This window comes from Impatiens glandulifera, chromosome 5 (assembly GCF_907164915.1).
Source record: "Impatiens glandulifera chromosome 5, dImpGla2.1, whole genome shotgun sequence".
Lineage (NCBI taxonomy): Eukaryota > Viridiplantae > Streptophyta > Magnoliopsida > Ericales > Balsaminaceae > Impatiens > Impatiens glandulifera.
In genome coordinates, this window is record NC_061866.1 from 49,529,621 (window position 1) to 49,541,976 (window position 12,356).

Sequence of the window (12,356 nt, forward strand, 5' to 3'; positions counted from 1 at the left end):
TATGCAAACTTCATTTACCATTTCTTTTCACCAAAATATGACATTTTCTGATAATCATGTGCAGAAGTTATGTTGAGTTTTTGTACACTAACTGAAGGAAAGACAGACACTTGAAAGAGTTTAAGATATTTTGATTAAGTTAGTTGAGCATCCAGAACAATACAGAGAGAAAAAGAATCACGATACATATGATACTTTAAAAAAAGAAGCTTATTCTTTTGTTTGAAAAGATGGTAAGCCTAAGAGTAGCTGCAGAGATTCTCGAAGCCCATGTACTCTTGGTTTTGAAGCTTCACCACCATATCCTTTATCCCGACTCCCCCTGCAAATTCACAAACATAAGAATTATTCATGTTGGTTTTGAATGCCAATGTGCTTAATTATTCAAACAAGAGGCTGATGAGATATATATTTGAAAGTCGTTGTTACCTAAACAAATTGCGCTCAAGAGAATTGTGAAAGCCAGTATAAAGATGATTATGGATGTCCTCCCAAGTACTGCTATAACCTTCCTCACTACATGCTGACCTGTGAAGGCAGCAACCGTAGCCACCGCAACAAGATAACTAGCTGCACGAGACAAAAACACAGAAAACAAAATTAAAAAGTTAAGCACTAAGGTTTCCTCCTCTCTTATTGAGGACACATTTAATTCACTTGAGTACTTTTTTTCTTGCTTACCATAGGGAACTGGAAAGCGTTTCAGAACATAGTATTGTACAACAGACATTGATGAAGAAAACACCATCGCAAAGGTTGATGTTGCGCTTGCCACCTGAGGAGGGATTCCTAGTTCAAGGAAAAGGGGTCCCAAAATGAAGCCTCCTCCCAAACCAAGCAGCCCACCAACAACACCTGCTAGTATGCCAATGCAACAGTATACGACGAGAAGATGAGCTTTCCATATCGTCACTTCCTTTCCCTTTGATGCAATAACCCTTTTGCCTTTGTATAGGGATGATGCTTCATACAATGTTACTGATGCGGCAATAGGCACCTGAAAGCGTTGAATCAGAATGATAAACTGAAAAGGTTTTCCTTTTCTTTATCAATATATATTATTACTCAACAGCTTACCTGCAATGCATTTAGGATCCAATACTTGGTGGAGCAGGTAGGTGTATATGTCTGTAGAGAGAACATTATTAGTATGTTGATTTAGGGGGAAACAGGAGTTTTTGTTTGTTTTCTTTTCTAAACATTTGACTCTACAAAATTCATTTAGGTAGAAAGAAATTGTCTCCAAACGTGAATGCAATGGAATAGTTTACCTTCATAATCTGCACAGCCAGGAAACCTATCCAGACGTAGACTAGCAATGCCAAATCTTTCCATTTAATATTGTCGAACATAGACTAGCAAATGAAATTGTTTTAACATTTCATACAAGAGATATGGTTAGTTAATTTAGTCTGTGATTTTTGTGAGATGATAATCAATCATAAATTCAGAAGAACACAGGATTATACCTTGTCATCTTTTGTAGCAAGTGGGTCACTTGGCAATAGCTTATATTCCCCTTCTGAACCATCTGCAGTTCACTTGCAGGTTAGTAATTTGAATCATCTCATTTCTTATTTTCTTATTGTAATAAGACCTTCACGTTGAATACCCACCTGTTGGTTTTGATTCTGAGTCCAATAACCTCTCGGTTTCCTGAAATGAAATGAGATGTAAAAAACTAATCATCATGAGCAAATTTTTAAGTACGTAATCCGACTTTAAAAAAAAAAGAACCTTCTTCAACATTGTCTCTTTCTTCCATGTATCAATTCCCCTTGATATTGCTTTGCTTGATGTTCCTATCAATTGCCACCAACACACTCCATTTAACTGAAAACAAGGAATTACACAACTGGAAAAGACGGTTCTTTCTACTCTAGACTATTTAAGTGTTTTTTTAGACCAGGCTTAATTCTCTGTAGAAGGCTAGCACAATATCCACTGACATGACCCCTCACTTCAATCAAGGTGCTTTCATTGAGATTTCAACATGAGACCTCACATCTCAAGTTTAAAACTTTTTCACTAGAACTACCCTTTGTGGGACTGTTGACATGGGTTATGGCAGAGAAAGAACAATTTAATCCTTCTTAGTAGTCGATGAAATAAAACATGTCTTGTCTAAAATGCCGATGTTGTCAAGGAAAGTAAATTTGCTCATTGACCTGCTCTAACGACCACGGAATCTTTTTGAAAGAGGTTGACTTAAAGTATTTACACTTAATTTTTTCCTGCATAACATAGTAGCAGGCTGTTTCCTTACCTAAGAAGAGGATTATAAGCAGCACAGTGACCATCCAATCAGCAAACATCACGTTAAAAGCAACTCCGATGCTTATACCCAACATAAGCATAGGTTGGAAAAGCAAAGCGAGATCATAGTCTATGAGGGGCATATCAAGTGTTGGGTGTCTCAGCCCTAGATTGTAGTACACTGTTGATCCTGCAGCACCCATGATCATACCTGTAACATTTATCTATTTTTTAATTAAACATCGATTCAGAAGTTTTGAGAACAATTAGCATATATATTTCTGATTACTAACACTTGGAAATAGCCGTGGAGGATTTTGGATCAAAGCCAATGATGAGGGCAAGCATAGGAACAAAAATTCCGCCGCCTCCAACTCCTCCAACGCTTCCCAAGGCTGCCCCGCAAAATCCCACCAGCGATCCCACCACCAATCTCCAGCCAAATTCCAGTTCCTGATGAATGAATTAATATTATTCTTATATCAATAATTCTATTATTATAGAAATATGGGTAAGGTGGAGAGACTTACAGGCCAGACAGGTTGGTAAGATGATTTTCCAATCTGCCAGAAGAAGTGAAGAAACTTGGCTCCAAATCCTGGTCTAGTTTCCTCATCAACAATCTTCTGTCCATGTTCTTCTATGCTTTTGAGTCTATCTGTACCGCCTAAACAACTTACAATGAAAAGAAACAAGCAGATAAGCCACGCGGTTGTTGCTGCAATAGTCTTGGCCCTATGTTTGATCTCCAACAAAGCCATTATATGAGCCAATTACGCTGTAACAGGTATTACAAGATTCAGCTCTTATCTTGTTTAGAACCGTTTATGGCAAAGGTGTTTCTCTTCTTTGGTTTCCTTTTTTTCGAATGTGTATCCCTTCCCTTCCGTCTTTTCTTTCACAAAGATGAGACCTATGGTGGAAGGGATAGTAGAACTTGAGACTGCTCTTTTCTGCTTATATTTATAACTCATCTTTCTCTTTGTGTTTTTCCACTAATGTACAAACATTCACCTGTTTTTAATATCAAAAGACAAGTTGACAGAAACAGACAATCATCTTATAATAATGTTGTACGGGAAGTAGGTTGTGCTTCCTCTCTTGTTTCCTTCTTTAATACATTATTAATTTGCTTTCTTTCCTCTCCATTTCATATTTTCCTTTCAGCCTATAGCATAAATTATTATGGGTGTTCAAACTCCTTCTTAGCTATTATTTTTTGTACTGCAGTAATAGACTTTAGTTTGCACTTTGCATGCATGCATGCATTCTTTGCAAATGAGAAATTTGTATTGAAGTTTGTTTTCAGTACTCGATTTGATGTTAAATGGGTCTCTCTGCAATGGAGTTGTTTTCACTTACTGAAGTGTTGACACTGAAAAAGAATGGAAATATTCGGGTTTGAATCTCAGAAACTTCCTAGAAAATGTGGTGAAACGAGACGACTATATATCTTAACAAACACGCAATGATTTTTTTATGTAAATAAGTTTATGTTGGCAGAATGGCATTTCTGTTCATGAGGAAAGGACAGAATGGCATTATCTTGTTCAACCAGGATTAATACAATTTATCTAATACTATCCAAAGTCAGAGAGACAAATATAATTGGATAGTATTAGATGTTGATTAAGGAAGCTTCATTTCTTTTCTTTCTTTTTTTGTCTGTTTTGGCAATCGTGAAGCTTCCTTCTTCTACTTAATAATGTTTCCAAGTTACATGAATGTTTATCCTTAAATAAAATGTTCATGGTGGGCTTAAATCAGGGGATCATGATACATACATTTAAAAACAATAATTTTAATTCAATTATTAAGTGTGGCACTCAATATATTTGCTTAAATATATTCTCCCTGCAGTCTTTTTTTGAGAAAAAACATAATATTAGCCCAAAGAAGACTAAAAATATATATATTTTTTCATTAATTTATAAAAACAAAATTGGTTTGAAACCAAGATCAGTTTTGTTTTCAAATATAACAGAATCAGTTAAAGTTTCCAAATAGAGCAAGACTGAAATAACAAACAATAAAGGAAACCAATATGAGAATGTATTTTAATAATAAATGAGCAAACTAACATCCACAAGCAAAAAGTACACACACACAACTGCGGTCAAGGGTTCATAATACGAATCTATAAAAGAAGTCGGACTTTAAAAACATATCGAGCAATATTAAGTATCAAACTGAACTCAAGTCAAATTGCAAAAGCAGGCAAAATTTGAAAGAACTGAAACTGTCCAACCAAAGAAAACACATAGATTTGGTCTCTTTTCATGCAAAAGTGCATAATTTAGGGAGGTTGAACCGAAACTCCAGCAGCATTTGCTTAGTGAACATATTCGCGGCTCGGGCCAAGCCTGCATGCATCAGTTTTGGTACTTGTCCTCGTCCATCTGATCATAACGAGTGCGCTCGTTATTCTCTGCATGATTGTCTGAATCTTCATAATAACCCCGGTCCCCACCTTCATAGTGTCCATGGTATCGACGCTCCCTATCATAGTCATCCTCTGGTTCAGCATGATCATAGCTCCTTTCCTTATCACGATGCCTGTCTGGTTCATCCTGATTGTAGTCATTGTACTCTTTATCGCGTGAAGAACGCCCTCCTTTCTCACCATCTTCAGCTTCATAATCCCGGTCCCTACCTCTGTGGCGGTCACTTCCCCTGTCTCGTTCCTTGTGTCGCTCCCGCTCAGATTCACGGCCGCGTTCACGACCACCTCTATCGCGATCGCGTCCTCCTCGGTCACGATCGCGGTCGCGATCACGGCCACCTCGTTCTCTCTCTCTGTCCCTATCCCTGTCTCCTCCTCTGGTCTTGTCTCGGTCTCTGTGATGCCTGTCCTCCCTATCACGATCCCGATCCCTAACCCTTTCAACAGATCGCTCTGCAGATTTCTCCCTTTCACCCTCTCTATCTCTCCCCCCACCCCTTTCACGTGATTTTTCCCTACATATTATTACAATTGTATCAAACTCGATTTCACAATAATAATCTCACAATTGTATTACCTATCTGCATGACGATCGTCTCGTGCCCTTGGCTCCTCTGATCTTGGTGCCCCTCCAGATTGCAGTTGATCTCTGATTTTGTCACAACAAGTTTAGACAAATTGATTAATAAATAAATATGTTCATCCATTAACTAGGCATCTCTTATGTAACAACATTGATTAGCAAAATGTAAAATAACTAAATAATCTCTACAAGTACAATTTTAACCTACAACCCATCTGTGTCATCCATTACAGACTAGAAGTTTTAGAGCAGGAGGGTAAGATGTCAAGTGCTGAATTCTCAAATGAGAGCAATGTGGCTCATATCGATGCTAATGTAGAAAATCTTTTATCAAAATCATTCAAAGGGGTGTTTATTGCAGGATAAAAATACTTCCTATTCATCAAATTGTTCTAAATTACAAGACAAGTAACTAAATCATACACATCAAACAAGTGAAAATTGCTTTGAATCTTCTGGAACAGGCAATACTACAACATCCAGTTAACACACATGGAAAAACATCAGTCAAAATATATATATGATTTTGACGAGTGAAGGTAAATTAAAGCAGATTCAAGAGATATAGTGTCCACTTATTAAAATGCATACAGTTATGGAAGAACATCAAGAAAGAAACCTATAGAGATATACTAGAAATTGCCTACACATACATGAATATAGTTACTAAAGATCTTTTGGGCAAATAAAATCAACCTAAACACAAATCAATTACTATTACCTTCCCGAGTTTTTCTGATTAGCATCTTCACCACCAACCCTGGTAGTTCCAAGCCCACCACCAAGTCGACGAGGTCTCCAGTTTGGAACTGTTCTACCTCGTTCAACATCAACTAGCACTCTTCTATTATCAATCTTTGATCCATCTGTCTGCTTATATGCAGCTATAGGGCACACATGTGGATAGGAGTCAGGAAAGAAAATTAAAATAGTCCATATGAGCTATAACATCGTACAGGCAAGATCGAAGACAGACCTTTCATGTCCCTTGTGTGCACATACTCAACGAACGCATATCCCCTAGGTTTATTTGTTACTTTGTCTGCAACGAGCCGAATCTGAAAAGAATCGATACATCAAAAGGCTCCTAACAATATCAACGTTTTAAGCAGACTACAATAAACCAGTGCATGATACTTCAATATCCTAATGAACATTTTAGTCAAACTACAGTAAAAGAATCCCAAATGGCACGGCAAATAGGCATTATGCCTGTTAAGCCATGCTCACCTTAAATCATAGAGCTCCATAGACGAGATGCATCACCAAATACAGCTAGGTTTGCAGAAAACTGATGTTCACGGCCAATTTAGCCATTGTGGAACACACTAAATTCCCCTTACCAGGGATTTTCATATAACATTCAATATCAAAACAGTTCTGGAAGAAAAATGCTATTCAGTGTACCTTTTCAACAGCAGAAACACTTGAAATCCCTTTAAACAAAAATAAACCCTCAGAAGAACCTATGATTTTTTCAAATAAATAAGCACAAGAGGAAGAGATGCCAATACTCCCTATCAGTTTACCTAGTGCAGTAAAAGGTTGTCCATCTGCTTTTCTTGCTCGAAAATAAAGGCCAAAGCTCAATGCATCAAGGCTGAATCTTAGTGTTCTTTTTGATAGTGCCACACAAGATGAAGCGACCATTGAAAAGTTATTGATTGCAAAGAAAAGAACAAGCAAGTGAACATACCACATTCGAGCAAAATAACTGTCCCTCTTACCAGGCATATTGCTTGCATGATGATACAACTAAGAGAACCTAAGAACTAACAAATTACCCAAATTCTAAGGAGATCAAAAGCTAGTCGATGCCAGATTGATGTAAATTCTTCGGCCTGATGTAACAAATGGATTGGGTAGCTATTGTAGTATAAGATATGGGTTATATAGTGTATCAGATTGGTGTAAATAGATAACAACATTTATTACTTTTGAGATTTAAGAGGCAATATTGAGAGGGTTAGGGATCAATATATCATGCGGGGCTAAATTGGAACCAATTTTCTTATAGAATGGGAATAAATTATGTTAGCGTACCTCAAATACTGTTGGAATCTACCAGGACATAACCACATATAATCTGACACCCTTATAACAAAAATTGTACCTGAGAAATAATTTCAAGGCACATTCTTCTTCTATTTCAATTATATGAAAATGGACTCTTGCATTTGCAAGAGGGCTATTATGGTTAAAACCAAAATACAATGGCCACTACTCATGTTTTCACTTTGTGGAAACAGAATGCATACATCATACAGCAGAAATGACCAGCGCAGATGCTGAGATAAATTGATCAAAGAACAAAGAATGTGCAAGAAAACCTTCCACCTCAAACATGAACCTAGTGATACGAATTCGGAATATAAAACATATTCATGAACCATGAAACATCGTAATAGCTAGGCTAGTATGCTAAAGCAGTCAGGCATCACTCTAGGTGGACTTAAATGAATGTAAAATTTCCTATTAAAAGGAAACAGCGCTAGGGAGAAGAAGAATCCCAAGGCTCAGAGCTTGGATAATTTCTTAGTATCTTAGAATGAGAAACTCAATAAATGTACTGAAACCAAAAATAGAAAGACCCAACGAACCAAAAGTCAGTAATAGGACCACCCCTTGGGATGCTCCAATACCTACCCGCTTGATGGGCCCATAAGCCTCAAACTCCCTTTTGATACTACGATCAGTTGTGTCATAGTTCTGCAAGAAGAAATACATATAATATTATCAGTATATGGATGGAAACAAGAAAAAACAAATGATAAAGAAATGTTTGGATCACCAACCAGCTTAGCAACAAATAATGTCTTGTACGGATCACCAGAAATGTTTGGATCATTATGTGGATCATCTACAAAGAATTCGGTGTCAGTAAGAGAATGACAAACTAAGATTGATTCATAGCCATTCTTCCAAAATAACTGAAAATTAAGGGGTCCCACATTTCTCAAGCTCCTCAGCAGCCTTTCTTGCACCTTCCTCCAGCCGTAACTTGTGAATTCTTTCCCTTCGTTGTGCCTGAAAGAACATGTTTCAGTTACAACATAATTAAGTATTTAAGAGAGAATATACATCCATGATATTTCAAGAATATAGTCAATCAATTTAAGTATTTCCATGAACCGTATCATCATAAAATTGTCCATATATGCGAAAGAAAAAGTTAATTGACACAAACATATAGATCATATTATCTGAGCATATAAATAATCTAATAGTAATTTGTTGCATACCAGCTTGTAATCTAGAGATAGAGAAGAAATTTAGTTGAGAAGAGAATGGCCAAAACAGAATACCATTCATTCCAGTTGCATTCATACTGCCCTAACACAATCCCTCTCCTATTAGTAATGCTCTCTAACTTCCTCTACTAACACTAAAAATCAATCCTTATCACTATCAACTAATATGCCCTACCCAAATATTATCAAAATTATACTTGTGAAAGAAGATACCAAATCTCAACTTAGCTTCAAGTAAAGTCCACACACAATCATCTTGCTCAACTACAACAAACTCAAATCAAGCAAATAACATAACGGCAGTACATCTTCCCTTCACAGGATCTTTATTTGACATTAGATACCAGTTGTCCGATTTCAATTTTCTGTTCAGGACCCAACCTCTAACTGTTTGCCTATCAAGTTGTTTGGTGATACAATACATTTAAGTGACACAAAGAAAAACATTGCATAAGAATGTAAAGAGATGAAATAGCCACAACTCTAATGAGCTTAAACTTCAATGAGAATGACTTTCATGATGAATCGGGACACCTATAAATGAATTAAGCAAACAAAAACTACTTGGATCTATAAGAAGCAAAGAAAGCGAACTTTTAACAACCTCCCCACATTTTGGGGTGGGAGTAAAGCAGACTTTTACCTTATACAACTGGAAATAATAATAAAATATCTGAAAGAACACCATTAATTTCTTTGAAACAATACCCCATAACAGGTCTTCGTGACAAAAAGTATATACAATCCAGAAAATATATGCAACTTACAGGAGTCTCAGACTTCTCGATAGGTTGTTGATACACTGGATCATCTTTCTCAGCAAAGGAACTAACAAATTGAGCCATTCCTGTACATCAAAAGACATGTATCAGAATTATCACTGAAGATAAGAAACAATATCAAATATATATTAATAAAGATTTTCAGAAGATAAATACCAGAATATGGTGGACATTTTCTCTTCTCTGGAGGTGGTTTGTACTCCAAAGGTGGACGAGCCTCAAACAGCTTCAAGAGATTGGGTGTTAAACCAGTAGGATGAGTTTGTCCCATCTGCAAATCCACAAATTTGATCAAATTCAACAATAATCCCCTCATACTCCAGTCCAGTGCAATAAGAATGTAATTAGTCAATTTTTTCACTAACAGTAAATAAAGAACTCCTTGAGTTTTAGTATCTTTAGCAAGTTATCAAGTGATGTAATGGGTGAAAAACAATCATCAGCTAACAAATAGCCGTCGGAATCAAATCACATTACGGATCATCTAAACCAACGACATACATCATAAAATAAATCATTTCAAATCAAGAAAGAACAAATCCAAGGAGATGAACATAAATCTCGAGCAAAACCTCCACATAAACAGAAATGCTAGACGGAAAATTTCAAGAGACGTTACCAGTTTCAATTGCATGACATTTGTGCGGTTCTGCACCTTGGGGCGCCCTGGCACGCCGGAGAAGTCTCCCATCTCAGCTTCCTCTGGACTTGTCTATCGCTAGGAACACCGATCAACGGCGAGGATCTACCTTTACAAATCGCGTCTTCAATGGAGAAGAGAGGAGAGCTGCTTGCTGCCGAACAAATGATTCGAGACGATGATGAATCAAAAGGGAAATTTGATAATATAACCCTTAAAAGAAGGGTATTTTGATTTTTAACCTTACTAATAAAGTTTTTGTTTTTTAACCTTTTTTTTAAATTTTTTCCAATTTTACCCTTAATAACCTTTTTACTTTTTTTTTTTCTTTTTTCTTTTTTTTTCTTCCTTTTCCTTTCCCCTTCTCCTTCCCCTTTTCCCTTTACTCCCCGTCTCTTCCTCTTCCTGGCGACACGGCGACACCGTCCCTCTCTCTTCCCCGGCGACACAGCCCCGCGCCACCGTCCCTCTATCTTCCTCGGCGACACAGCCCCACGCTCAACCCCTCTCTTTCCTTTGCTCAACCCTTCTCTCATTATGACCGCATTCTTCGAAACATGGTACTTTTTGCGTTTTCTAGTTGATAGTTTGTTAAAGTGAAAGTTCTTGATATACTTTGGTTGTTCCTCTAATTCTTGCTTTTCATAAGTTATTAAGTAGTATTTAGTTAGAGTTAAAATGCTTAGTTTAGGGTTTGGGCTTTGGGCGTGGCTCTTGGGCGTGGGGCGTGGCCCTTGGGCGTGGGTCGTGGCCCTTGGGCGTGGGTCGTGGCCCTTGGGCGTGGGGCGTGGCCCTTGGGCGTGGGGCGTGACCCTTGGGCGTGGGTCGTGGCCCTTGGGCGTGGGGCGTGGCCCTTGGGCGTGGGGAGTGGCCCTTGGGCGTGGGTCGTGGCCCTTGAGCGTGGGGAGTGGCCCTTGGGCGTGGGGCGTGGCCCTTGGGCGTGGGTCGTGGCCCTTGGGCGTGGGGCGTGGCCCTTGGGCGTGGGTCGTGGCCCTTGGGCGTGGGGCGTGACCCTTGGGCGTGGGGCGTGGCCCTTGGGCCTTACTTCCCTACCCTGTTTCTGTTTTCATTATCTTCCTTCACTACTAGCTAGATACCAGTACTAATATCTAATTTGGTCTGTAAAAATAGGGAAATACCCAGAAAGTTATCGAGAAAGATGTCACATTTTTCTTCTGTAAAGACTCTCCTCCTCCCTGGTTCGATGGCAGGTATCCACATTTACTCTTTAATCTCTATTAATCTTGATCATAATACTGTTTGATATTCTCAATAATAAAAAAAACTTGTATTTATTCTTCTACACATACTGCATCACTAAATTCCTTGTCATTTTTTGTTCTCGTAGTATTTCAGGAGATTTTGGATTCGACTCACTTGGATTAGGTAAGCGTGCATTTGTTTGATAGATTGAAGAAAACCAATCATATGTTAAATGGATGGTTTGATCTCAGGATCTGATTCGGAACTGCTGAAATGGTTTGCACAAGCTGAGCTAATACACAGCAGATGGGCAATGCTTGCTGTGTCTGGAATTCTGATTCCAGAATGGCTAGAAAGTCTGGGGTTTATTGAGAAGTTCTCTTGGTACGATGCAGGAGCACAAGAATACTTCGCAGATTCCACAACTCTGTTTGTGGTGCAATTGGGGCTAATGGGTTGGGTTGAAGGACGGAGATGGGAAGACATAATAAAACCAGGGTGCGTGGATATAGAACCGAGTTTTCCACATAAGAAGAAGCCAGAGGTCGATGTTGGCTATCCAGGCGGGCTTTGGTTCGACCCTTTGATGTGGGGTAGAGGGTCACCGGAGCCAGTGATGGTTCTTAGGACTAAAGAGATCAAGAATGGTCGGTTTGCCATGCTTGCATTCATTGGGTTTGTTTTTCAGGCAATTTATACAGGACAAGGCCCTTTAGAGAATCTTTCAGCTCATATTGTTGATCCAGGACACTACAATGTCTTCTCGGTACTGCAACTTTCATGCTTCGATCATATTCTTAATTTTCCAGATTGAAACATCAAATTTTGTACTAATTTTGAAAACATTTGGTTTGCAGGCTTTCACATCGCACTAGTGCTTGCTCTGCAGTAAGGAAGGAGCGCCAAGAATTTACATGCCAACGATGCTGTGTTTCTTCTTGTATTCTTGATTTTGTCCATTTGCAAATGTAAATATTATTTGAAAATGACCATTCGGATTATTTGTTGGTCAAATCTCGATGTGCTCTTAATGAAAAGATACGAAATTCATGCTATATTTCTATAAGTTTAAACATGGTGAAAGTTAAGCTTAAACATGGTGAAAGTGAAAACCATGATCCAACTTCAGAATTGAGCTCAAATAACATGCCTGAAATTCCTACCTAAGTCAAGTGAATTAGATGCAACTGCATAGAAA

At 38.2% G+C, this 12,356-nt stretch overlaps 3 protein-coding genes across 3 annotated transcripts; 1 reads left to right on the top strand and 2 right to left on the bottom strand.

Annotated features, from left to right (window-relative positions):
• Positions 1-110: 110 nt before the first annotated feature.
• LOC124939134 (sulfite exporter TauE/SafE family protein 3-like) lies at positions 111-3,197 on the bottom strand. Its single transcript, XM_047479643.1, has 11 exons — positions 2,787-3,197; positions 2,550-2,709; positions 2,267-2,467; positions 1,738-1,802; positions 1,617-1,656; positions 1,470-1,531; positions 1,272-1,355; positions 1,078-1,128; positions 682-997; positions 430-570; positions 111-322 (listed from the first exon to the last, which is right to left on the bottom strand). The coding sequence occupies exons 1-11, from the start codon at positions 3,015-3,017 to the stop codon at positions 240-242; spliced, it is 1,434 nt and encodes a 477-aa protein (XP_047335599.1). The 5' UTR covers positions 3,018-3,197; the 3' UTR covers positions 111-239.
• A 1,105-nt stretch (positions 3,198-4,302) lies between these two features.
• Positions 4,303-10,141, bottom strand: LOC124937590 (U1 small nuclear ribonucleoprotein 70 kDa). Its single transcript, XM_047477876.1, has 10 exons — positions 9,935-10,141; positions 9,472-9,586; positions 9,301-9,380; positions 8,234-8,309; positions 8,078-8,142; positions 7,929-7,991; positions 6,259-6,340; positions 6,004-6,166; positions 5,277-5,348; positions 4,303-5,214 (listed from the first exon to the last, which is right to left on the bottom strand). Exons 1-10 carry the CDS (start codon positions 10,004-10,006, stop codon positions 4,629-4,631), a joined length of 1,374 nt encoding a protein of 457 aa, XP_047333832.1. The 5' UTR covers positions 10,007-10,141; the 3' UTR covers positions 4,303-4,628.
• A 1,249-nt stretch (positions 10,142-11,390) lies between these two features.
• LOC124939600 (photosystem I chlorophyll a/b-binding protein 6, chloroplastic-like) lies at positions 11,391-12,210 on the top strand. Its single transcript, XM_047480061.1, has 2 exons — positions 11,391-11,924; positions 12,016-12,210. Exons 1-2 carry the CDS (start codon positions 11,391-11,393, stop codon positions 12,031-12,033), a joined length of 552 nt encoding a protein of 183 aa, XP_047336017.1. The 3' UTR covers positions 12,034-12,210.
• The last annotated feature ends 146 nt before the right edge of the window (positions 12,211-12,356 follow it).